The following is a 27,278-nucleotide window of genomic DNA, read 5'->3' as shown; positions in this document are numbered from 1 at the left end:
GGTTGGCTTTCTGGGCTGTGAGCGCACACTGAAGCTGGCTTATGTTCATTTTCTCATCGACCAACACCCCCAAGTCTTTCTCCACAGTGCTGCTCAGAATCTCTTCTCTGCCCAACCTGTAGCTGTGCCTGGGATTGCTCTGACCCAGGTGTAGGACCTTGCACTTGGCATGGTTAAACTTCATGAGGTTGGCATCAGCCCACCTCACAAACATGTCAAGGTCCCTCTGGATGGCATTCCTTCCCTCCAGCATATCAACAGAACCACCCAGCTTGGTGTCATTGGCAAACAGAGTTGGGGGAGTGGTTTAAGGGGTTATTGTCATATCTTGGTATCTTTTGTAATCAAATGGTAAATGTTGTGACTTTGAGGCCTTGATCACACTATCCTAAGACTCTCCACCAAAACCATACTCACACATTTCCTAGAGCACTTCCAACTCACATGGTGCTTTCAGTTTGCTGGGAAATGTATGTGTGCAAAACAAAGTATGTAGTCAAAATGTTCATTGCCCTGTCAACCTAGAAGCTAGGTTGCTTCTTAGAGATTTACAAACACATAAGCGATTTTAAAAAATAAATTAAAGGCCAAAAAATAAGAAAACTAATTTGTCAGATGGATCACTTGGAGAATATCCCTATCATCTCACCAATTAATAAATGTGTCTAGGAATGTATTATATTTCTACTGTTTCCTTCCTGTTGCACTGTCTGCCATATTGATGGCTGTGTAGCACTCTTTTTTTTCCTTCAGGTCATAAACTGCTTGCCTATCTTTTTTTAGTTCATAAAACACTTACTGCCCTACCAGTGTCTGACAGGATATATGTTCACTTCATCTGTTACTTCCTCCATTTTTTAATACAAATTTTCAGACTTCCTGAATTCTGAAATAGGGTTTCCAGCCACTTTCTGCTTTGCTCATAAATGGCTGCCATGAGTTGAGGTTCAGGCCATCTGTCATCAGCTTATGGCATCAATAACAAAGACAAATGAAAAAAATCAACAAGACTCAGGAACTCACTGTGTATTTTACTTCTGATGGCTACTTATTGCTCTTCATAGAAATGTACCTCTGCCTGGGTTGTTTCAGGGACAGATCTATATTTTTACCCATAATTTAGGTACCTTACATACATCATAATTGTTACAGTGCTATGCTGGGAATAGTCACTGTGGAAAAACTCTATGTGTTAGGTGACCTGATAATGATTATGTACAATTTATTGTGTTAATTGGACAGGTGTTATCACAGTAAACGTCACAGGGATTTGTCTGTGTGACTTGTGCAATGCTAAGCTACTCACCTGCCACTTGCCCTTTTTTAAATTAAATGTTTCAGTAGCTGATTATTCTAGTAAACTTAAATAGTTGTGTGATAGTTCTACGAAGAAACAATAATCACACTGGATGCGTTTGATCTCCTGTTTGATTTAAAAACAGGTCCTCTGCATAAAGTATCACCAGTCTTTACACTTGCCCATTCCAAAGACATTTCAGAGTAGATGATCTGGGTTCTTTAGACCTGTGGAAAAATACTAATAGTCTAATCTCATGAGCAACATGCAAAAATGTGTTAAGAGTAGCTGCACTTATGAGTAAATACCAGGAACCATTGAAATGCACAGTGCTAGTTTGAGACTCTCTCCCTTTCTGCACTATTCTAGATAGTCCATTGCTGTAGTTTATGCAAGCCAATTAATTAGAAAAAAACTTAAATAACATATTGAAGAATGTCCCTTTGCCCTTAGATTTCCTTCAGGCTGAGATGCTGTGAACATCTGAAGAATTATTCAGGACACTACAGTGTCTAAAATAGGCTATTTTGACAGGTGCTAAGGAGAAATGAGATAAGGTTAATCTACAGCATGTCTACTTACTGGAGATTGTCTGACACATTGCTATTACTCTGGTGCTACAAAGGAAGAATATTTCACTCTCTCATTAGTAATTGCAAGTTAGCTATTAATTTACAGTAACATGAAAACTCCAGTAAAATATCTGTTCTTCTTGATCCAAATGCAGGAGTGATAGTCCAAAAGTGGAATTAGTGGGCAGTACAGTGTCCGGCACTCTAGAGAAAGACTCCTCTGAAAGAAGCAATGACATCGGTAAGTTACAGTGCTCTTTAAAGTTTACCTAAGAAATTTATGGTGCAAATTTCTGCTTTTTAGTGACTTTGTTATGATTTGAAAGGTAGATTGAGGGTTTGGCAATGTATTTGAGGGCATTTATATAATGTTTTAATTGCAGGATAAAAGGCTTATTTCTGCTTGACTTAAAGTTTTATCAGGGTTTTGTGTTTAAATAAAAAAAAATGAAAAGGAAATACAGAATGGTGAGCTATTTTGAATAGGAGGGCTTTTGTTATTTCTGTTTAAAAGTCTGGAAAAAGTGAGAAGGCCAACAATAATAAGTCATGCTTATTTAACAGATGTAATATTAGTGCTGCCCTACTTTTAATGCTACAAAAGAGTGTGAGTTTGGTTCAGTTAGTAACCTTTACCTTTTCCAATACATAAGAACAGAGACCCAGTTCAGGCCAATTTGAATAAATTTTACTGCAAACACAATAAAATAAGTAAATTTCTCTTGAAAATAATAATCTATGTTTCTGCAACACAAACAGTTTAGTCAGGAAATCACCTGGACAGGAGTAACAAGAGGTTATTTTTCTGTCTTCTCTCATCCTCCTTCCTTCTCAAGTTGGCAGTGCAGGAGAGATGTTTGCTGGAGTGGGTGCCACAGTAAATGACACTTGGAAAGCAAGGTGCTCTGACTCTTCCCCCAGGGCTGTAAGCAAAAGCTGGGACAGCCATCTTCTACCTCTACTTAGAAACACATCGGCAGCAGCTGTTGCTGTCACTCTCCTGCAGTCTCAGCTGTGCCATGAGACCTGTTTTTGTAAAAGGCAGAACGAGGGTACCCTAAACATGTAAGCATTGCTACCTTTTACTGGTACCCTTAAATGTTATTTGAGTGTGATTGGTTTCTACTCAGACTGCTTTATTAATAAAACCTCTGAAAAATAGTATACATTCAACAGCCAAACCTGACTTTTCTTTGAGCTTGAAAGCAGAGCTATACTTAAAGACAGTGTAATTGCAATGAAATCAATTGCTGCATTAATTTCACATAGGTTTATAAGCTTTCCAGCATCCATATGTCCGCTTTTTTTTTTACCTTCTGCTGTTGGTATGGTTTATGATAGTGACATTCTTCTGGAGAAGCAAGTAGTATGTTTTTCCCAGATTTTCATTGGGGATGAACATGGAAAACTAGAAGCTTGTGATAAATTGCATTCATATCTCCATTGTAGACGTTCATATAAAAGAATGGTATGGAAATAGAGTCAAATTCTACTATTGAGTGTTTGTTATCCATGTTTACAAATTTGCTTCAAAGCATGTAAGCCTTTGCTTACTTGAAAAAGAAAACTATAGCTGTGGATAGGATATAGTGGTGTGATGGAAGTAAACTTTTGTAATTCTTGTTCTAATTTCATAGAATCATAAAATCATTTCCTTGGAGTCCTTTTCATGATAAAATCTTACAGTGTTTCGTGTTGTTGGTTTTTTTTTTGTTTGTTTGTTTTGGTTTGCGGTTTTTGGGTTGTTTTTTTTTTTTCTCTCCTGGATTTCTCTAACAACTTATAAAAGGTCTGGTAGGAAAATTGATTTGTAGTAGGTTTTGTTAATCTCCAGAATTTAGCGGGTGTGGGTTCTTTTGTTGTTTTTTTTTAACAGAGAGTAGGAGCCAACAAGAATCCATAAACTAAACCACACACACAACATGTTGCAAAGGGTTTGGCTGGTGACCTCCTTTTACCACTAACAAGGGAAACCTGTTGAGCCCAAGGCTGAAATAGTGTGAACACTTAAATAAGTATAACTTGATAGGGTCAAACCAGAATGGCATTTACAAGGGCAAATGATGTCATTCTAGCCTGTTAGACAACTCATTAAAAGAAAAAAAGAAATCAATTATGATTTTGGAATGAAAGTGAGCACAAAGATCATAAACATTATGAATTTTCAGGAAGCTTTTTATGGCTTATGTAAAACATTGTTAAAGAAATAAACAGCCTTTTAAAAGAGGGTAGAGCAATAAACAAGAACTTAATAAGCCAGAGCAATTCACAGTGGATTAATGTCTTTTACTGTGAGAGAAGGTTTGGAGTTCAGGACAGTTTATGGAGCAGAGTAATTGGAAAGATTTATGATAAATGTGTTAGATTTATGATTTATTTACAAAGAGAACAATGGGTTGGAGAAATCATGTGGCCATTAGCTCCAATGCCATTCCTGGGCTCTTAGAGCTCTTGGGGGAACAGAGGAAAAAGCAGAAGTCAGTTGCAAGTTGCCTTGCCCTCTTCCATGCTTATGCCAATTACTGGTGGTGAATCACGGACTGAAAATGAATACTGCAGAATTCTCCTGCCTTTTGTGCACTGGTGATGTTAAGCTGGATAATGGTTGTCACTTTCTTAGCTCCATAGCTAGTCTAAAGCTCTTGTTATTTTGTTCAAAGCAGAGATGTACAAAAGCACTGCATAGAGTTTTGGTTATAAAAGCAAACCATACAATAGCTGGATTGAGAGCACTTTGCCATCCTGTAAAATCATTTTTAAGGATTTCTGAGTTGGTTCTTTTTCTTTATCATGGTGAGACCAAAACATTTATGATAAGGGAGGAAAAGGTACAGGGTCTTTCCATATACAATCTCCCCAGAAACAAACAAGTGATCAGCAGCAACAAAGTCAGTAATTCTATCAGTGATTGAGAAGCAATATGGAGAGGTGAATTTGGGAATTCAGGTTCAAAACTTGTGTTCTGTCTAGGTCTCCAGTTCTAGATCAGTGTGTTAAACATTGCATGTTTTGGAAATGGCATTTTTCTATTTATTTTCTAAGTAATATTCCAGCAGTGGATCGGTGTTGTCTAAACAGAAAACCACGCATCTTTAAAAACACCTTTAAAAATGTTCTAACCCACCTTTACCCATCAGGAAAGTCACAAATGCTGAGGTGATGTGTAATACTGTACATAACATTCTGTCAGTTGCATACATGAAAAGTTATTTTTATGTAGATGTTAGCACATGGCTTGATTTCACTAGCATGTTCTGCAGAGTTGTGACTTGACATTTAAATTTCTTGATAATAATTCAGAACTGATTACAATTTTGTAATCTGTTCTGACAAGAGCAATTCCTGTTCAGCAACATCTCTGCTGATTACAGATGTAATGACAGCTATTACTACTGTTGCTCATGCCTTTGCTTCTTTCCACAATCCTTACAAAAAATATTGAAAAGCTAGCCTTCAGAATATATTATTTAAGAGGAACCATTCCCCATTCCTCCTCACTTCTTTTGTTTTCTTTTTTCCCTGTTTTCAGTGATGCCTTTACTTTCCTTTCCACACATCTTTCATCCAACTTTTCCTATTTACATCTCTTTGACATGGGTAACTCTTCTTCATTTCATGAGGGTAAGGCACTTTTTTCCTCCATTTCTTTTCTGTCCTGTCTTTGCTTTAGTTGACAATATGTAGCAAGCAAATACAAGAAGACATATTTTGTCTAACACCTATTATATACATGGCTACTATAGCTTTTTTTTTAATTAAAAGTTGAACCTGAGTGTACTGTAACAGAAAATATTTCACCATAGCATTTAAATTAGAAATCATTATAATTTATTATTGTACCATAAAAAATTTTAGCGGTGGACATGACATGTACACACTGTTTGTCAGTGCTGTGGTTTCATTAACCTATTCTTACAGACAGATGGTGTCATTGCAGTTTAGTGCATATATTTCATTATGATGTCCTTACATGTTACAAAGCAATAAAACATTCAGAAACATGCTAGGGTGGTTCTCTAGTCTGAAAGAGATAAAACAAAACAAAACATAGAAATCTGAAGAGCACTCACTGGCTTTCAGTAGAAAGTGCATGGTTGTGTCACCCAAAACTTTATCTGCACTATTGCTATGGTTAGATCACAGTAGTTGCACCCACTGTTACATCTCATGTATCAGTGACTGCTCTGGATTGACAGGGGCTTTTGAGCTTAGTTTAAAAGGCTTCTAAAGCAACATAAGCTACACTGAAGCCCAATTCTACCAAAATAATAATACTCCTTATGTAGGATTACACTGATTTCAACATCTTAAATTCATGCCTTATTGCCTAACTTGACTTTTTTTTTAAATTTCACAAAGAATTGTTACATCTGAGGGCCAGGGTAATGACAGAAACATCTAGCACATATAATAGCTTACTAGATCAAAAACTAATGCTTCCAGAAAATTACTGAATTATGCCAATTAATTATTGGTATTGATTTATTAATGCAAGTGAGGATTTTAACTATATATATGCATAAGCACTTTGGAATCCAGTGGTGAAACAAGTCTTGTCTCATTGAAAGAGACTTGCTTTGGAATCATCTAACACTTAAAATCATATTGATATAGGCTGAGTGATTTAAAGAATAAGCCACAAAGAAATAAAAATAAAAATTCTACTGTGGTAATGCTCAGTTAATCCACACGAGAAGCAGTTTCAGTGCTTTGCAAAAAGACTGAGCTGCACAGGCGCTTCCCACACAGAGCCAAGCAGACACATCTTTTCAATATTTTTCCTGGCTCTTTACACATTTTGCATAGTATTTATGAAAGCAGTTAATAATCTTTATCAGTGCTAACATAAGGCACATATGCCTTCATTGATTCTGCTTAAACATATAGTGTTGGTATGAGTTTTCTTAGGAGATTCTTTGAAAACTGGTTAACATGAGTCCATTATTCCGCATTACTTCAGACTTTAATCTTCAGAGCATGTGCTGGTGGATCAGGGAGTACTGGCTGAAATCACATTAGTAGCCACACTTTTTTTTGTCTTTCCTTCTAAGGCTGGTGCTAACTTCCCTAGAAAGGTGGCTAAAAATCCCCTACTTGAAAATATCTAATAAGCAAGTTAAAAAAAAAAATCTCCAGTATATCTTGGTCCTTGAATTGTGTTCGTAGTTCTTATAGAGCTGTAACATGCCTGGTTTTGTCCAGAGAGGTGATCCCTGCACCTCTGGAAGAAAAAGTGATCTAATAAGATTTGGGCCACACTAGGGAAAAAGATGGGGAATATTTCCAGTGTAAGGCTGTAGAATGGAGCAGGATTGTCTTTAAATCATAGGCTGTTATACTGTGAGACACTATAATTATTTTGCCTGAAGGCACAGAATAAAAGTTGGAAAAAAGAAAATACTGGTAAGTATAAGAGTTGGAGGACAAAATGTGACTTTCATAATGAAGGCTGAAGTCTGCCTAAGCAGTTATTTCTTTCTATGCTGCTGTTTATGCTAAGTTTAAAAGAGTGAAGCAGAGGAACAGAATTGCCTAACTGGGTTGAGTGGCAATATTTATGCCAACAAATCAAAACTACCCATAAACATAGCTGTGAATTGTAAATATTGGGATATGGTAACATCATATTTATGTTAATGTTTTTTTACATAAAATAATCAGGTCTTTTGACCCACAGGGTCCAGAAAGAGCCCATAAACCAGAAATTTAAACTGTTCTCCATGTGTGTCAAGTTGAGGTGCATGAAAACAGCATATCCATTTCTTCTAGCTCAGTTTTCTTGACCTTTCAGTTCTTTCTTGGCATCTTCTGAATCGTTAAAAATAAAATCCTTATGAGGGCACTGGCAGGTGGTTAGCAAAGCTCATTATGGCAGCTTCCTACATTCAGCTAATAAAGCCATAAAAGTTAGGACTGAAGAGGAATTCTTTATATGTACTTCAGGAAAGGTAGCTGTCCAGTGATTGTCCTGAGAAGCCAGGTGAGCTAGGCTGTTTCCCTTCCAAGGGAAAGAGCCATGTGAGCAGGATTCCCTGGCATATTGCTGTTATGCTCCTGAACACAGTAACCCTGCATCTAGGGAGCTCTCCTTATGAAAGCCCATTACACAAATATTAAAAAGAGTCTGCAGTTCATTATGGATGAGATTCTGCTGACCTGACCCTGGCTGGGAGCATGGCTGTATTTCTTGAACAGTACAATGCTATTCAGCATTATGGGAGTATCAGAATCTGAGTGCTTGAAGTAGTTAAAATAATTGAGGTCTTCTGAAAGCTTCTAGTAATATTCAGCATGGTTAATAGTTAATTAGTGTTATATACTGAACAGACATTCATGCAGGTTTCATCTGCAGTATCTCTCTCATTTGATCGCTTTCAAGATTATTGGATTTAGACCATATATATATATATATATACACTATTTCCTAAGCCTGTTGTCAATCTTTTGAACGTATTGAAGATGATTATGAAATTAAATCTACCTCTGTGGCTTTTGTGACATTATTATCTGTAAATGAATTGAATGCCACCTTTACCTCATTTCTTGCAGCCCTGCTGAATTTCTGTTCTATGAATCCTCACTGTTAGCGTTCTGAATGCATTGATTCTGTTATCCATCAGTTTCCATTTTAGTTTTCTCAATGTGAAATCTCTCTGCTAATTCAAAAAACTTTCTGTCTTCATTATATATGAATCACTTTCCTGCCCAAAGACTTAAAAAAAAACACCTAAATAAGATAAAATGAAGGCCTGGTCACATTTTTTGGCAGAATTATAAATGCAGGGTCAAAAACGGGGAAGGAAGGAAGCATTATCATTTAACTTTTTCTCTCTAGGGTTTTGTTTCTTGACAGGGGGAGAGGTTGAAGGTTATTTTCCAGGAAGATACAAGTCTAATGAGCCAAGAATGTTTTTCTTAAATAATTGTTTTCTTGGATCTGGGCATGCTTTTGAAAACATCGTCATCATGCTTTAAATAACTATCTTTCCAAATGAGCACGGCAACGGGAAAAATATCCTATTCGTAACTGGCTTGGAAGAATACCAGGGAATAATTCTTGCACAGCTAACACTTTTCATTCGTTAAGTATATTTGCTCAGTAAGTCAGACATTTTATTGTGTACTACACTACTATATTGCCATTACTCTTTCTTACCATGTCATGAATTATGTGCTTGATCAGTGAAACAGTAATAATGATGAACATACCTATTTATAGAATCATAGAATCAAGCAGGTTGAAAAAGACCTTTAAGATCATCAAGTCCAACCTTTACCCCATGACTTCCAACCCCATCCCTAAACCATGTCACTAAGGACAAACTGATCTCCCCTCAAGATCTCCTCTTATGGCTGCCTGCTGTGGAATGGACTCAGTCAGAGATCAGTATGATCAGACCAAAAGCCATTTATTGCAAAGCATTAACTCCTTATATACTATTGCTTACGTACACTTACAGTGATTTGGCATATTATGGTTGGATACATGTCTTGAAGACCCTTAGTGACTAACATATAATTGGTTAAGCACAGGTGTGAGAACTCAACCTTGAAAGCTTGTCAACAGTCTACAGTTCTCATAACTTGGTGAATTTCAGCTTCTTCTTACCTTGCTTGCTTAAAGCTTCCTCGGGCCTCTCATGGCCTTGCTGTATCTTTTGGGGTTATTCAGAGTTCATGTACCAAATATCCATTCTCCTGTGAGAACAGTCTCCACAGCTGCCCCTCGTCTGCACCCATAGTGGCCCACCCTGTATAGCTGTCATGCCTACCACCTGTGGCTTCCCCTCACACCCCATGGCTGCCTCTGCTCTCTGCTCATGATGTTCCCTCATGATCTTCCTTCATGGCTGCCCCTCACCTCTCATGACCACTCTTCACATCCCATGGCTGCCCTTGCTCTCTGCTCTTGATCTCTGCTCATAGCCGCCCCTCCTCTCCCATCATGATCTCCCCTCATGAGTGCCCCTACTTTCCCCTCATGATCTTCTTTCATGGCCACCCTTCCTCTCCCCTCACAGTCTCCCCTCACCACAGCCCCTCACCTTTCATGGCCACCCCTTGTCTCCCCTCATGATCAGCCCTCATGGCCTCTCCTTCTTTCCCCTCACAATCTCCCCTCATGACCCCTGCTCATCTCCCCTCATGGCCCCTGCTCATCTCCCCTCATGGCCGCCCCTCCTTTCCCTTCACAAACTCCCCTCATGGCCGCCATGGTCCCTCATGGCCACCACTTGTCTCCCCTCATGATCTCCCCTTGTGGCTGCCTCTTCTTTCCCCTCACAACAGTCTCTCATGACCACCCCCCCCTTTCCCTTTATGATCTTCCCTCCTGGCTGCCTTTCCTCTCACCTCATTATCTCCCCTCATGACTGCCCTTCACGCCTCATGCCCACCCCTCCTTTCGCCTCATGATCTCCCCTCATGGCCACCCCTTCTTTCACCACATAATCTCCCCTCATGGCCGCCCCTTCTCTCCCCTCACAATCTTCCCTCATGGATGCCCTCATCTCCCTTCATTATCTTCCCTCATGGCCACCCCTCCTTTCCTCTCATGAACTTCCCTTTTGTTGCTCTTCCTTTCCCCTCACGGTCTCCCTCCGTGGCCACCCCTCCTTTGCCTTTATGATCTTCCCTCATGGCCACCCCTCCTCTCCCCTCTTGATCTCCCTTCTTGACTGCCCATCCTTTCCCCTCAAAATCTTCCCTCATGGTCATGCCTCCTCTTCCCTCGTGATCTTCTTGCTGCCCTTCACCCCTCATGACCAGCCCTCCTTTCCCCTCACAATCTTCCCTCATGGCTGCCCCTCCTTTTCCTTTGTGGTCTTCCCTTGTGGCTGCCCTTTTCTCGTCATGATCTCCCCTCACGACCACCCTTCACCCCTCATGGCCACCCCTTGTCTTCCCTCGTGTTCAACAGTGTTTAAATTAATAATTTCCAGGTTTTGTACAACAGCCACATGTATGCACTGCAAAGCCTGTTTCCACCCATAACAAGGATTAACCAATAGCTATCTACTTTATTGTATACACTCCCTTCCTCACTCTCTGTACTTCTACAGGCTCCTGTGCCTCTTTTTTGCTTCTCCAACTAAACAAGCCTCACCTACTTAGCTACAAGACCAGATTACCATCAGAGCAGCCTCCTTGCTGCATTTCATGGAGGTGGGTGTTCAGCATGTTTTGGATCAGGATCCAGTCCTCTCCGATGCTCCATTCTCTCTGTAAGGCAGGGTAGGAAATGCTCCTTCCAAGAGATTCTGGAAGTCTTGGTCTGTAATTGCATGTAAACCACAAAAGTAGTAAGTGATACAGAAATCCAACAAATATCAACTATTTTTTGCTTAGGGAGTGGCATTGTTAATCGATGGGTGCCCTCTATGTTCTGTGTTCAATAGAACCTTCCCTACTGTTTTTAACTAAGTAAACACTGCTGGCTAACACCTAGTTCAGGTCTGTTGGGTGCTGCTGCTGCATTACTGGCAATTAACACAGGTGTGAATACAGTAGACCACACTTTATTTTTAATGACTCCATTTGGTCCAGCTCAAGCTGGATGGTTTTACATTTAGTATGCAAATGAAAGTTCCCTGTTTCTGATAGCTACAGAAATACAAGCTAAAATCAGATATCCACATTTAATGAGCTCAGGGAGTATAATATAGTCACAGCAGTATAACCTTGCTTTCCATCAGCAAAAAATAATTGAATAGCCAGTATGAGTAAATTCATTATTGAATCTAGAATATAAATGAGAGTAAAGCAGACGTCTCTTGGGTGGTTTTGTTCCTCATTTTACTAGTTACCAGTTTACTAGATGGTAATTTTCCTGAATGACCGTGGAAGATCATGATAGCCTCAGGTGCAGAGTGTATTTGAGGGTGAGAAGCACATCTAAATAACGAGAACAAACTGGGGGATAAAGGGTGTATGGAAGTACTGGAAATGGATTCACTATTTTAACATTGTACCAAGTGTTGTCCCTTATACTTAAATAGAATTTAATTTCTAGTATCAGCTGAATGGCTGTGATTTCATCAGTTTAGCAGCAGATTCTACCTGTGGAACCTTTCCAACCTCTGTTCTGCTCTTTTTATTTTTTTTATTTCAGGACAGGTACAGACTGCATGTGTTTATTTCTCTAACTATTTTATTTTTTTCCTCTAGCTAGGAAAAAAATTAAGATTCCTAATATTTCTTTATAATAGAAACTTCGCACAGAAGTGCTTATCTTTCATGGTATTCATAAAATGTGCGGAGCATAGAATTTTGTCTGCAAGTGCTTATGGGTCTCAAGGACACAAATGCGTACACTCTGTTTATAAATATATTTTACAATTTATGAATGAATATTTGATTATTCCGATAGAATTCTAGGTAATTATTAGTTTATTTAAGCCAAAGAAACATATTGAATTAATGTCTTCACTATTTTTTTCATTGATTGTTTTCCATATTGGTATAGACACTTATCTTTTGTAGGAACAGAGGAAGGGACAGTGGCACTTACCATAGAAACAGCAATAGAGAGAGGGAAGTCATGCATTGGAGTCTTCATAGGCTCCAAGATAACTTCAGCCATTTGCTGCCCCCCAAAGCAGTTTGCTCTTCCTCTCAGTTTTTAGCAGCTCGTATCACTCCTCTGGTACTGATACTGATCCTTCCTTCAGTGTGGGTGTTTTGGTGGCTGGACACCTGCTGTTGGAAAATGAGCTGGATTAAAACTAGCTCAGGAAAAAAAATGTAGTAAAAACAGGTGAGAAAGAGTGGCTGGGAGAAGTGGAAGGATTGCTTCAGTCTCCACTTGTGGTTATGTATGTGAGCTTCATATGTTTATAAACAAGTGTATATTTTTGGTGGCAAGGTATTCTTGCTGTGCAACTTAACTAACACAGTGGCAAAAGTAAAAACTATTAAAATACATCACTGATTTCCTTTGTGAACTCAAGTCATTTAGCTGCCTCACACATCAGCTTCAAACTGGTTGTTACTGGAAAGTAGTTCTTACAGTTGCATTTTTTTGGACTCCAGATAGGTTTTGTGCTGTCTGCTAATGTTAGCTCATTTTTACTTTAAAAGCACTGCAGCCTTACCTGATACATTTGTCTCTGCATTGCCAAATTTCCCTTAACAGACTGGGTGACCTACCTTCGCATGTAGGTTGCAACAGTCAATAAAAAAGCAATGAGAGAAATACCTGGTAGAGGACAGTGGGGTCACTTGTTATGTATAAGAAGAGTTGCTCCAAAAATAGAGCTGTACTTGGAGGTGAATAACCTTAGTCTATTTCAGGGCTATTGAAAGAGGTCTCTTTCTTTTTTTATCTCCCAGAAATGGAAGAATATTGCTGAATAAGGAATATCTGATCCCCTTTGCTTCCTAGCTGGCAAATCATGAGTACTTGGAATCAGCTTGTGTCCTTCAGCGCACATAGCTTATTGCACAGGCCTATTAATTAATTCGTCTTTCCATTGTGTAATTTTGTACAATGGTTGTAATATGGCTGGATCTTCAGAGATTCATTGTTCTATAACAGTTCTGAAAATTAAGTGCACAGTATATGTAACTATTAGAAGCCATTTCTTCCTATATGCGTGCAATGAAAAATAGTCTCTGAAAAATGAATATTATTCCAATACTCGATTCATGTCTGAAAGTAATTTTACAGAATTTTCTTATCTGTTGTCTGAAATGCCTCTTGTAGGTTTTCTGACTCGTTTCTGCTTAACATATGTAGTAGGGTATTTTGAAATGGAGGTGAGTGAAACTGATATAACCCATAAAAATAGATGAATGGTGTTAAGCCATTTGATTCAGGCACATAATCACAAGCTGTGGTATTCCTTCAGCCTTCACATCATTCTTTCACGTAAACATGCTACCACGTGGCTGGATTCAGTAAACAGTTCCCCAGTGCCTTTCACTAACTATGAAGACAGTTGGTACTGCATTTGAGCAGACCTGTTTTTCCTGGGCTCTGTACCACTTCAGGAGCCTGTTGGAGTTTTTACTTACCATAACCTCTGGACTACAGGAGGGAGATAATCTTCTCACCTATAGCTACTAAAAACTATGCTGCCTGCAGGAACCTACAGATCACTTCCAGCTAGTTCATTCTCATTCTGTGCTCCCCTAAGCAGTTGCTGCAGATGCAGCACTGACAGTACAGTTCTTGAGATGTGTGCACTGACTTACCTCTCCAGTTATTCAAGAAAAAAAATTATTAAGCCCTTTAGTAGCAAGATGGAAATTTTGAAACTATTTATTCCAAGCCATACAACCCATGTAATTTAGCTTTCACTACAATGAAAATAAAGCCAAAGGCTCCTCTGCAGATTCTCCCTCTGCTTTATTGTGTTTGAGAGGGAAGGGTAATTTTGCTTAGTAAGGGTGACTGGATTACTGCCACCTTTGACTTCCAGGTTTTTAGTGTCATCAAGGTGGCTAAACATGTGCAGAACACTGTGACACAGTGGAGAAAATGGGATTTGGTTTCTTTGAAATTAGAAAAAAAAACTTGTGATTCTTTCCCTTTGAGGACAGTTTCCAGAAAACCTATTCAATTTTGTTTTATTTTTAAGACTTGGAAGGTTTTGACTCTGTAATTCCAATTGCTGAGAAGCTTAATCATCCAACTACAACTAGACCAAAAGCTACTGGCAGGCGACCACCTTCCCAGTCTCTCACATCTGTAAGTTAATTTTCCATTTCTCTTAAAAAATATTTTTTTCTGATTTTTCACCCTTCCCCCCATTTGCATTCCCTGGTGTTTTACTACATTTCCACAGCCATTCCTGCACATATACAGTGAGGCAGAGAAATGCAGCTCAGGAAAATTAGTGTCGAAAAGCTGACAGTGTTCTGAATACTGATGGTTAAAACATTCCCTCCCTTATAAGATTTGTAACCCCTTATTTGGGTGCTGCCAAGTATTCCTTGCCAGCCATGACTGAGGCCAGAAAAATCCTTTCTAAAAATCTCTGAAGTAAACCAGTTTGTGCTAAGTATTAAGGATTTTGAAAGTGATTCTCAAAAGAAGCAATTCCTTTGGTTTCTCTAGGATATTTACCAGATTTTGAGCACAAACAGACCATTTCAGCCTTCGACAGCTCTCCTTGAGCCATCATGTGTTTCTTTACATTAAGCTCACAATCATACATATAATGGTGATTTCAATTTCACGATTTAATATGTGGTTTTGGACAATTTGATCTCATAAACCATACTTGAGAAAACGTTGCTTAGTTTTTTTAGTGTCATCTTCTTTGGGGTTTGTTCATTTCTGTGCTTTTTTGCATTCTGGAATATTAGAATGACAGCAGCTACTTATGGTTGCCCGTGTTCTTATTGCTGAAGAAAAACAAAGTGGAGCAAAACAAAAAGGATTATTGTGAAACTGATAGAATGCCTAAAAGAAGCTTTCAAAATTGACTATGTACATAAATATAGAAACATAAAAGATGACTGAAAAGGTTTTTCTTCCCCTGTCAAATCTCCAGGGAGAGGAACAAGGGGTAGAAAGAACCTTCCCTGTTTGTACCTTTACAGAGGCCATGAACAAGGCAGCCCTGCAGCACCAGCAGTGTGCATGGGCAGCAGCATGGGTCCTTTGAAGAGCAGCAGAGTGAGACCTGCACTGAGCAAAGCCATGGCAGAGCTGCCCAGGTGGCAGAGTTGGCATCCCCACAGCACAGTGCTCAGTGTCCTAGCTAAATAAGCTCTTCTTATGGACAGGAAGGAGTTTTCTTTCTTGTGGACAGGAAGGTGTTTTCTTCTTACAATATAATGCAATGCAAAGATGCAAATTAATGGTATATCTTATTTCATTAATGCTTTGAAAGCTTTCTAGCCTTGCAAATAAGATGTAAAAAAGAAGGGATGGGAGGAGAAAGAGTCCTAGTTTTAAGTATTATTACTTTGAAAATTATAACTAAAACAAAATAAAATAAAAATGTCCTCACATAATGCTCTTCTTCTTCCTTTGTCAAATTATTGTACAGTGAAAATACCTGCTTTTTTTCTTTTTTTTTTCCCTTTCTTGTGGTGTGTGTGTTTGTTTACCTAGTCATCCCTTTCAAGCCCTGATTTCTTTGACTCCCCAAGTCCTGAAGAAGAGAAGGAGGAACATATTTCCATTACTCAGAAGACTATTGAAGTGTCAAGGAAATCAAGAACTGTTACAATATCACAAGTAAGTTAATTGGACTGTGTCTGCTTCACCTTATAATGTGCATATTTATTTTTTTAAACTGTATTAAAATATTTCTTTTCAGATTTTAAATCAACAGTCACCTGGTGACTAGCCTTTAAAGAAGTTTGAAATGGTAAAAGTTACTAAAGTTTGTTCTATGTCTGGAATGAATTGCAGAGTTCAAATGTGTCTATAGCCATACTGTGAAAAGAAAAACCCTTCTAGTGTAAATACATTGCACAGAATGAGAGAAGCTAGGGAAATAAATTTTAGAAACACACACCTTTCAGGACAGCTGTAAATTCAGTTTACATTAGAAGAGTTTGTAAGCAAATACAACTCTTTGACCCACTCTAATGGTACATGAATTGAAATTTGCAAGTATGATCACTTTTTATACTGATATATTACTTACATATATATATATACTGATATAATTATATTCATTTGATAGGCTTGTGCCATTCTTACTGTATTTTGGTAGAAAACTGTAGGATAATCGAATATTACAGAAAGAGTGGGTATATCAGGCTTTAGATGTTGGAGCTATTTTTTAGTACATAAGGATATCTTTAATAATAGAAGTAATACATTATAATAGTATAAGAAAAGTATTCGAAAGATGGAGTCATCTTTCAAATCAAGGTACTTCTGTGCTGAAATTATGATAATGTTTTGCTATATAGCTCCCTCTTCTGGGAGCTCTTGCATTAAGGAATGCTCTTGGGCCAACATCTGTAAATTGTGTGTTTGTGCCAAGGATGTAGATGATGTTCCTGTAAAATAAGATGACTGCTATCAGAAAATAGCTGCTTGAGGCTTTAATGTTGATACCAGTTAAGCTCTGGAATAAGGTGTTCAGTGTGGCTGACTCCAGCTGTGCCTTTCTCACTTGCTCTGGGTTTGAGCTCAGCCTGACATCTCTTTTCAGTGAAAAGGAAACTTGCATGTACTGATACAAAGATTATTATCCATGAACATTTATAGTTACTCACACATGTACACATATATATAAAATGTTAAAAGAGTGTTATTAAGATCATGAAGTCAAGCATTCAAGCCTCCGGAGTGATTTGGCTTTCTTGTGATTATAACACCATTTTCATTTCTGTGGTCACACTTTTTTTCTGCAGAACACCGTTTTATGCATTGCTTGCCTGGGACAGGTTCTGTGCTCAATCTTGTTCCTATAGTGGGGAAGATGGTTTTTTGAAGAAAAAAAAACAGTCTTAGTGGATCCTGTTCTTCCTTTCCCATCACACTTCCTCCTAATTTCCATCTGACCAATCACTTTTCTTTCAGTTACTTTGTCCAGCTAATGCCACTGTCCCAGTCCCCAGGTCCTTACTTATAATGTCTCCTTCCATTTCCATACCATTTTTTCTCGATAGATTACCTTATTTGCCACTCAACTTCAGTGTCTCTTTTCCCAACATAGAGTTTGAGGGTTGCCCCATGCTTTTTCTTACTCTTGCCCGAATCAGATTTTCAAATACTCCTGGTAGCTGTTTTATAATACACTCTTTAGCATTGCCAAATAGGAACATGATAAATAATTAAGATTCACCTTACTTGCCATTGTGATAACTGCACTTCTGCACATGTATGCAGTGAAGTAGCTGGGCATGTCTGGTAAAGTCATGGACTTCAGATTTTTCTGTACCTTGTCTAATAAGTAGAGCACTGGATTGCAATTCAAGAAGTAGGGGATCCTTATGAGCTAGGCACCTGGTTCCAAGGTAACTAGGTTAAATCTGTGTTTTTCTGTTAAGTCTGTGGAGGAACAAAAAGCCATTGGTAAGTATGAGGATTCACAGAAGCTTCAGTAAACAGAGGACAGTACATTAATATTCTTATTAATATATTATCATTCTGAAGCCATGGGATTTTATTTTACTTTTTATACCATGCCAGTAAGCAACCTTACAGAATATTTTGGTATTTTCATAACAGTAAGAGTGACATGTAACAATTTTTTTATTTTTTATAAAACATTGGGTGTTGAAGATAACGTCACTTGTTAGTTGACAATCCTAAATTTCAGCTGCAAAAAAATACAACTTGGATTCTTGGTCATGCAGTTTTGAGCTCTGCAGGAGACATCCATGTGTTCTCAGAAATGTCTGTGGGAAACTCTGAGCATCCATCCCTGGTTCTTTTCACTGCTAGGTCTGAGATCTCGGAAACACTTTTACTGACTGGTTGTAGCAACTGTGGAAAGCCTTACTGAAGCTGCCTGAACTTCTGCATCCCAGCTATACCACTTCTGATGTACATGTACAAAGATAATGACTAATTGTTATATTTGTCATTGTGTGGCCAAAACTGGCCATGTTTGACTATGGACTTTCAACATTATTGAAGGGCAGCAAAACACTTAATATTTGCCTAGTGGTCTGATTAAGTGTTGTTCTTTTTGTTGCAGGTGTCTGATAATAAAAATTCCTTGCCTCCAAAACCAGGAGTTTTGACTTCTGGCTGTATTATACAACCATCACTATCTCCTTCACCGTCACCTGGATTTCACTCAATTGCTATGGGAACAACAAGCCACAGGCCGAATTCCCCATCCCTGTTTGGTACTGAAGGAAAGCCAAAGACTGAGTACTTGAGCCAAGGTCAGACTACCCTGGAGGAGCTGAGAACACAAATTAAGGAGCTAAGAACCATCATTGAAACTATGAAAGACCAGCAAAAGTAAGCACTGCAAATCACAGCTGTAGGTGGGATGCGTCTGATGATGCATGATGGTGGCAGTTTCTTCTTGAGCTTGCCTTCATGTATATTATGCTGCACAGCTTGCCTGGCTGTTTGGGGGTGATTTTTGTCTGACAGAACACATTCAGTGGTGAGAATCTCAGGAAAAAAGACTGGCACTATCCGTCTGTAACAGCTTTTTTTTTCCTGTGTTATGACATAAGCAGATGTTTATGGAGTGCTGAAAAAATCAAGGTACAAGTGGTAAGCAGTGAATAAGGTTATTATGTTGTTTTCTTTGCCAGTAACTATTTGGAAACTCATATGCATTGATATTAATAAGGGGTGCATTTGTTCTTGTTGTAATGCAAATTAGAATAATAAATTAGTATTAGTATAATACAAAGTTCCTATAATTATTGGATCAATTTGTTGTTTGACTGTTAGCCCATTTTCCCAGGAAGCTCGTATTACAAAAAAAGTAATTAAATTAGGACATTAGAAGACCTTTGTGTTTATGAGCCTGAATCTTACTATTTTAGTGTTGGGCATCTTCGTTTTCTCTAAGCTACTCATTTCTTAAGAGAAACTGGGGCTAGCATGTAGCTTTTCCTATTCCTGAGAATATTAAATATTTTGGAAGCTAAACCTTCACTTGCATTGTCAGTTGTGCATAGCCCAGGCAGGAAAAAGTAAAGGGAAAGCAGCATGCACTGACTGTGGTAAACAGAGGTGTGTGGGGAGTTTGGGAAAAGGTGCAGGAGGGCCTGGTTAAAACCGAATGGACCTAGCGAAACCCCACAGCTTCACCTCTAATGCTGGCTCTTGGTCCTCTGGTCTTCCCAGGTTTTCTTGTATGGGCTTCTTCCACCTGCTGGTTTCAGTTCAAAGTGAGATCACTCAGAGGAAACATGAGATGTCTGCTTCAGATAGCTGTGTTCCCCTTCCGGACAAAGAAGGATGACAGCAAATCCATATTAGGGATCATTAAGTCTTATAAATTAAGTTGAAGGTTACATTGTTATTGCTGGCATAAACAACTTTTAAGTGGCTTAAATATGTGATAGCATGGGCAGGATATGTGTTACCAGTTCCAAATAACCACCAACAGGCAATCTTTCTACATTTTGTAGGAAAAAAAGACAACTGGGTGCAGATACAGTGTTGATAACAGCTGGTCCAGAACAAAGCCTGTGGATGCAGGGAGGAAATGTATTAATCATGAACTGTACGGGATGCGTCTTTTTATAGAGTCTGTCATATAGCTTATAGTATACAAGAGCGTGCTGACTTTAGGTAGCTGTCCAGAGGAAAAAAGATAACTAGTAAGCAGGGAAAATATGACTCTAAGAGGTCAGCTTTTGTATTTTGCTAGTTTAATCATTACCATTCCAAACTTTTTTTTTTTTTACATTTTTTTAACAGAAAAGAAATTAAACAGTTGCTATCTGAGTTGGATGAAGAAAAGAAGATCCGTCTACGGTTGCAGGTACTTAAATTATTAATAATGGCATGAAAGTATTGGCAGCTTTGATTTAGTCTCAGGTATGGGACACAAAACTCTGCTAGATTCTAGTGAATCAAAAGATACTAACATTTCTGAGAGGGACATGCCTGTTCACTTCATAGTGTTGCCAATCAGTGTCATATATATCACAGTACTGGGTTCTTACTGAAAAGCCTAATTATCTAAAAATTTATCAGCACAAGGAGAGAAATAAAAAAAAATAAATACAATGTAGGATTCAAAGTATTATTTTTTTGTCTCAGTTTTAATGGTTTGATATTTTCATGAAGTGAAATCATGTCTCTTTAAATCACTTGTTTTCTCCCAAAGCTTTCTGTTTTGTAGTAGGCTTGTCTTAGTGTTGATGTGCTTGCAACATTATTTCATATAGCGAGATTTTTATGTCTGCTTTACAGATTGTACTCAGGTTGTCTTTACAAAAGCATCCTAAGCAATATAAAAAAAGGTGCTCTAATTAAGACCCCAGTTATTGTTACTATCATTTGTATTGTACCTTGGCTCTAGATGTTGTCATGCTGGCTTAATCATTTGCCAGGCAGCATGCTGCCCTGCTTATGTGTCATGGAGCCAAGCCTTTGATAGGGTCATTGTGCTGCTTCAATGTGGAGTGATGATGAAACTGCTTTTCTGTGTTTTGGAGAGTGATTTGAACAAACCCCTTAATTACATGCTTTAACTTGGTTGGTGCTGAAGTGGTCAGGCAGTTGGACTAGAAGATCCTTGTAGGTCTCTGGCAACTGAAATAGTCCTATTTTGTTGTGTTCTATTCTCTTTATAAGTGGTTTAGTACTGATTATATTTTATATTTTTATGTTATATGTCAACTGTACTTTTTCTTTGTTCTCAGGGTAAAAAATCAAATTGTAATTTCACTGGGCTGTTTCCACTCAGTAAACTGCTTGGGAATATGCCGAAGAGTAACAGCATTTGGAACCATCAATATATGTGCTCTGGGGCTGCCTAAAGAGCTTTATGCATGAAGCCACACAGAAGTATGGCTTCTAAGAACACACAATACATGTTCGGCTAAAACTGAAATTTATTCAGATAAAATCAATGAACATTTTTAATAACAGTTACTGGTTTAGTCTAAAAGGCCAGACTATTCAAAATCTGACTACAAAGTTGTCTTTACATCTGTAAACAGAGACCTGCGCTGATGGTTTTAAAATTACGATCTATAATGCTTTTACTCCAGTTCAGATGTTGCATATACTGGTATATGTTCAGATGCTAGCCAAAGTGGCATTATTAATTTTACATGAAAGTGAGAGTTTAACAAACACAAGTTGAATTAGATTAAGAGTGCTCTCAGTCCATGTATTAAATCTGCCTTGATGATAGGCCACAGTTGAGTGTCACGGGTATGTTAGAATAAATCTAATACCCCTGCCTCAGGGTTTCCAGGGTCTGTTAGAGAGGCTGAGTGTACAGCTAGGTCTGATGATGGTTTCAGCCACGTCCTTTTACCACATGGCTGTACATCCATCAGAGCTTTTAAGGTACCTAGACACAGGCTTGAGGGGTGTAGAAGGCAACTGCCATCCCTACAGGGGAGAGACAATAGGTTTTGGTCCTCAGCTATCACTGCTCATTGTCAGCAGTTGAGTTTACTTGTGCTGTGTGTAAGTGCAGCAACTGACGCAAGAATACAGTGCTCATTCTGCAAGTAATTCCTGACAGTGAGCTGCATGGCTTGTAAAAATTCTAATATAAAGAGCTTGAAAGGTCTTGTGTTACATTCAGTATCAGGCTCTGAGGGGAGGAAGCCATGAGTGGTCATCTTATGCAGCTGAGAAGGTCACCTCAGTTTGTAAAATCTGGGGAAATAAGAGTAGCATAAAACCTGTACTCAATACCTGCGGACAAGATGGAACATGTGCTTTTCTATCAGTACCTAGAAATAGTGCCTCAGTTTGCTAAGGCATCTGATTTCATCACAATTTTTTTTACTTGTTTGTTTTCAGATGGAGGTTAATGACATAAAGAAAGCTCTTCAATCAAAGTGAATGCTTGATAGGTGGAATGTTGCATTATTCTTCATGACTGAGACTCAAATTTATGCCCCAGCCAAAATAACTTTGTGCCAAATGATTTAAGAATTGCCTCAACATCCCTTTATCTGAAGGATTAGCACAACAGTTTTTAATAGCACAACAAAACCACCAACAGTGAGGACAAAACTTCCACCTGAAGCAGTGCCGTGCAGCACTAGTTGTGACTGAAATTGATCCTCTTGTGCTAAAGGCTCTCTACTTCAAGATCCTAGATGAAATGAAAACTCAGGCAGTTTAGTCCATAGTGGTACTATTTTGATGATATTTTTCCATAAATAAAATGTATTTCAGATTATCTGTTTACAAGCTTTATGATTTTGACTTTTGGTTTCTAATTGTCTTTTGTCACAGATTTTAAAATGTTTCTACTGCATATAGCCAGGAATGAATGTTAATGTTGGGGCTGGAGGGATTATTTTTGCTTCAAGATAGAACAGCCTACTTTTTGTTATGGTTTTAAGTTCTGTTAAATATGCAATTTTATGTCCCCAAACCCAATACAGTTTAAACTTACATTGTGTACAGTAATGTATTTACAAGAAGGAAACAAACCAACAGAAATCTGGTCTTTGCAATGATTTGTGCCTTTCTTTGCCACACACTGATGGGAGCCGGTCACAAGCCAGGTCTCCCTAATGTAGCTACCACGACGACTCCTGTCCCTGGTGTCCGGCAGAGGACACCTTCTCAGTGTACAGCTGCCCAGTCAGGAGAGCCAGGTTTGTGCAAAGTGACAGGGCAAAAGGGTGCAGCTGAAAGCAGCTTTGTCTTGAGCAGCTGTGGCTTTTTAGCTTTCCTGGTTTTGATGGGCCTCTCCCTCAACTCGAATGTTCATCTCCGCTTGATTTTCATTAGATGATTTTAACGCCTGCCTCTGTCCCCAATTTTGCACAGAGTGAACAGAATATGCATTATTAAAGCAAAAATTAATAAAAATTATCTATAAAACATGAATAAAAAGTTGTATTATCTCATGCACAAGGTTCTCTGTTGTGTGACATTGTTTCACTTGCTGTTACCTGGTATTGTTTGTTACATTATGTTGTACACTTAGATACTGATACACTTTGTAGTCCTGGTTTTGCAGCAGGACATACTTTTCATCATTTATTAAACCTGGTGCTTGCTTCATAGAATCATAGAATAGTTAGGGTTGGAAAGGATCTCAAGATCATCTAGTTCCAGCTCCCCTGCCATGGGCATTTCTTCAAGTTTCTCTGTTTGCTTTTATCCTTTCAAAATAAGGTCTCCTGTTTTTCTGTGTGTGGTTTCATGGATTCCTTGCTAGCCACGGAGTATCTTATACCTTGTCAGCAATCACTGTTAAGTTTATACAAAGTGTTTAAATAATGGATATTTTTGCATAATGTGGAGTGAGTGGGTGAGTGATATTGGTGATGCTTCAGAGGGACAAAAAAAACCCACACAAAGGATCTATTTGTCATGTTATCAAATGCTAGAGCTGGCTCCAGCCAGCATATCCTCCATCACAGCTAACCACTCTGCCTGCTACATTCACACATGGTTGGCAGAGTTCCCATAATCTTTTTGATATGTGTAGATATATAAAATACTTCACCACACACGAATCTTACTTTATGGGTCTCAACTGTCACTACAGAACTTCACTGTTGGAGCCATTTCCTCTACTGTACCATCTCTTTCTATTGTAACAGTGATGGCAGAGATTGAAAGGTCAAATAATGAAACTTGAGAACTTTTTTTAAAGTCCCAATACATTGCTTAATGTACAAAAACAGAAGCACTAATAAAATATTTTATCACTGAAATGCGCTTACTTAACATTTCCAAATAACTGCATTAAAATATTTTTGTACAAGGAATGATAGTCACATCATAGCTTTCCAGCAATAAAGATTCCTACATGTTTTTATCATGTTTTTTTGTGGAATGAATAGGAGTTAGGAGAACAGGAGGAACTGAGGGGTAAGGAATCAGAATTCTGTTTGGATTTATAGTCATACATTTGCAACATGTTTCCAGAAATTAACAGCTCTAGCTTCCCAATTGCACCCCTGGAAAGAGATGAACTATTGAATCTGTGGTAAATACAGTACTGATTCCAGAGTTGTACCTCAGAGGCATCTCAGAAATATTCTGGTTTTTGCAAATGAAAGTCTGAATTTGAAAGTCAGAGTTACCTTATACCAGACTACATTTTTTTTTCCTCCTGTTGAGATGATAACTTGTCATTTTATAAATTGAGGTTAGAAATCCAAAGTACCATGCTTTGTAAAAGAAGGTTAAATAAGATTTTGTGAAAATGTTTTGTTTTGAAAGTTGATTATTCTGGGAGAAGAGAGTTTGTAGAGTTACAAACTCTTCTTGCTGCTTTTCATTATATTAATAGAAAGTATTTCACATAACATACGGATTTCCCCTTTTTAAAGACGATCAATTACACATTAAACCTGTGGATATAAGCTGCTGCTTTTAAAAATGTTTGGGTTTATATTTAAAGAAAATCAGAAAATGCTGGTGAGCTACAAAGTGATTTTGATGTGAAAATGATTAAATATTGTTGTTTGAAGAGTTGTGTAAAATGACTTTTCATTAATATGCACACACCGGTCTTGCAGCAGACTTCTGTTTACATGTAGAAGTCAGGTGTGAAACATCAGGCTTATGCCATTGGGTGATAATATTTAAATTCTTGTTGTGGAAAACTTTTAGGTTTTTAAGAAAACAGTTTTATGTTCTCTTTATGTTCTCGTTTCAACTCTAAAAGGAGCATGTATTTCTCGATGTGAGATCATAGCACTTGGCACTTTAAAAAATCCTTCCTGGAAATAAGATAGTAAATATTCAAAGTGTTAATATTAAGTTCTGTTACTTATATTTCCTCTTCTGTGTTTTTCTTATTAACATCCATTTGTGAGCAAAAGGCTTAGATGAATCTATTGTTATGCCAGTAGGTTAAAGGATTGAACACAACTGTATGCCGTAAATTTTGTTTCTAGGTGTTGGATGGCTAGCTTCCCAGTAAACTTTGTGAGCTGCTCTGTGTTTGAAATGCCTATAGGAATGCTGTATTCTGTGGCAGCCAGGACTGAAATTTGCACTGGTGCAAGCAAGGTGAGACAGTGCCATAAAACACCCTCACAAATTCATGTTCTGCTGAAGTTACAGAATTGTTTCACTCATCTTCTTGCAGAGTTGACTCAGGTGTGAGCCAGCATTGCTTTCCCCCTGCTCACCCTGCAGATCAGGCTGCCCTGCTGTAGGAGAAGCTGCCTGGGAGCTGCAGCCTTGCCAGCATCTCTGTGCAGTGCCCCATTCATGCTCTGCAGGCACAGAAATAACGTTTGCTGCTGCAGGCCTGGCATGGCGTGAAGATGCCTGGTGTTCCTGTTAATTCCTTGGCTGTGCCACATTGCTGACAGCTCTTAAACTTTTAGCCTTGGTTTAGAGCTTTTATTCTCTGTGGGCCTGCCTTGCAGGCAGGAGGAGGCTGTGGTCAGAGGTACTGCAGTTCATAGGTCCCGCAAATACCCAAGCACCAAAAGCCAAACAGAGAAAAGCTGGGGTGGGGGTGATGGCCAGTCAGCATAGTGCAAGGCTGGGAAAGGGCAGGAGGTTGCTGGTATGTGCTGCTTCTTTGAAGAAAAGACCCTAAGACCGAAAATATGACAGAGGCACATTGTCAAGCAAAGGCTGAATAGAGAGAAGATACCTTTCACACAGGCAGACTGTGGTTTGAAAAGTAGGAGCAACCGACCAGTCCGCAGGCAATTTGACCTCCTTAGTGGAGGAGTCCTGCAGTGCAACTGCAATTTTTGAAGACTTTGGCAAGGAGAGGGTCCTTCAATCATTGACTTCTGGTCAGATTAAAAAGAGACAGAGGGGGTGGAGCTGAACTTCCCACACTAAACACCAAGTACTTGTATCCATGGTTGTTAATACCCTTCAGACAGAAATTAGATTTTGCTTGTCACCTTTGGCCTCAGCTGACTCTTGATCTGGCCTAGGAATTAGCAGCTGGTGGCCTATTCACTTCCCACTTCCTGCAGCTGCTCCCCTCCTCCTGCTGAAGTCCCTCTGCTCCTACTGTTCCCTGTCTTTAGAAACTAACCAGCTTCCTTAGGTTGTCAGCCCTGAAGCTGAGGATGTGCCAGCACTTCCTAGCCTGGAACAGAAAAGCTGGGGAAGCAAAAGACACTTCTTAAATACTCACAGGAAGCTGTAGTGCTGTATGTGCTGCTGGGGGATGAGCATGCCTTGGCACCCACCAGCCTGGTGCTAGGCAGCCCAGAGCTCTGAACCACGGCTCCTTCCCTGGACTTTCTACTTAGATTAGTAACCTAAGTATTAGACCCACTCAACACACTGTTTTTTGGTGTGAGCTCTTTTAATTAAGATGATTTCCAGTCCCATGCAGGCACAAAGTTTTACAGGTAGCTAGCATAAAACCACTGTCAGCCTTAGGAGCAGATGCTTGAGAGAGTTTTCTTTGCACTGCTACAGCCAGGCTTTCCTTGAACCAGCAACACAGCTAAGTTTCCCCTTTCACTGCTCACAGTTCCACTTTATGGAGGTCTGGAGTGCTAACAGCTAAACTGACAAAATGGCTTAATGTTCTTGTGCATTTATTATTTTCAGTATTAGAAATATATTCATGTTTTAAAATGTGTTAGCGCTGCAGGATGAAAAAATTAAGCTATAAATTAATTTTGTTGAAATTGTTACCCTACAAACTGGAGTGCTATCTTAGTGTATTTTAGCAGGTTAATTAACTGTAAGTCTAGACAAATCTCTAGAACAATGAGAGCAATTAATTGTTCTGACACATTATAAGGGTTACAATAAGGAGGCAAGGCCTACCAGTCTCTCAGCCCCTCAGGTAAGTAGGTTTCAAACACTCTTATCTTCCTTTTTTTTAAGTAGAAACAGCAACTGGAGAATGTAGATGATGACA

The 27,278-nt window shown here is 38.7% G+C and overlaps 1 protein-coding gene across 5 annotated transcripts in view; it reads left to right on the top strand.

Annotated features, from left to right (window-relative positions):
• SH3KBP1 (SH3 domain containing kinase binding protein 1) overlaps positions 1 to 22,920 on the top strand; it is a 226,149-nt gene extending 203,229 nt beyond the window's left edge. For all 5 annotated transcript variants that reach the window (XM_031051030.2, XM_031051032.2, XM_031051031.2 and 2 more), the window contains 6 exons: positions 2,025 to 2,110; positions 14,451 to 14,560; positions 15,935 to 16,060; positions 18,486 to 18,757; positions 20,183 to 20,246; positions 22,253 to 22,920. In XM_031051030.2, coding sequence (XP_030906890.1) covers positions 2,025 to 2,110; positions 14,451 to 14,560; positions 15,935 to 16,060; positions 18,486 to 18,757; positions 20,183 to 20,246; positions 22,253 to 22,294 — 700 coding nt within the window. In that variant the 3' untranslated portion in view covers positions 22,295 to 22,920. The remainder of the gene's footprint in view (positions 1 to 2,024; positions 2,111 to 14,450; positions 14,561 to 15,934; positions 16,061 to 18,485; positions 18,758 to 20,182; positions 20,247 to 22,252) is intronic.
• Positions 22,921 to 27,278: the final 4,358 nt, after the last annotated feature.

Source organism: Melopsittacus undulatus, chromosome 2, assembly GCF_012275295.1.
Source record: "Melopsittacus undulatus isolate bMelUnd1 chromosome 2, bMelUnd1.mat.Z, whole genome shotgun sequence".
Lineage (NCBI taxonomy): Eukaryota > Metazoa > Chordata > Aves > Psittaciformes > Psittaculidae > Melopsittacus > Melopsittacus undulatus.
The sequence above is the reverse complement of the archived record's forward strand: the minus strand, read 5'-3'. Positions and strand labels throughout refer to the sequence as shown.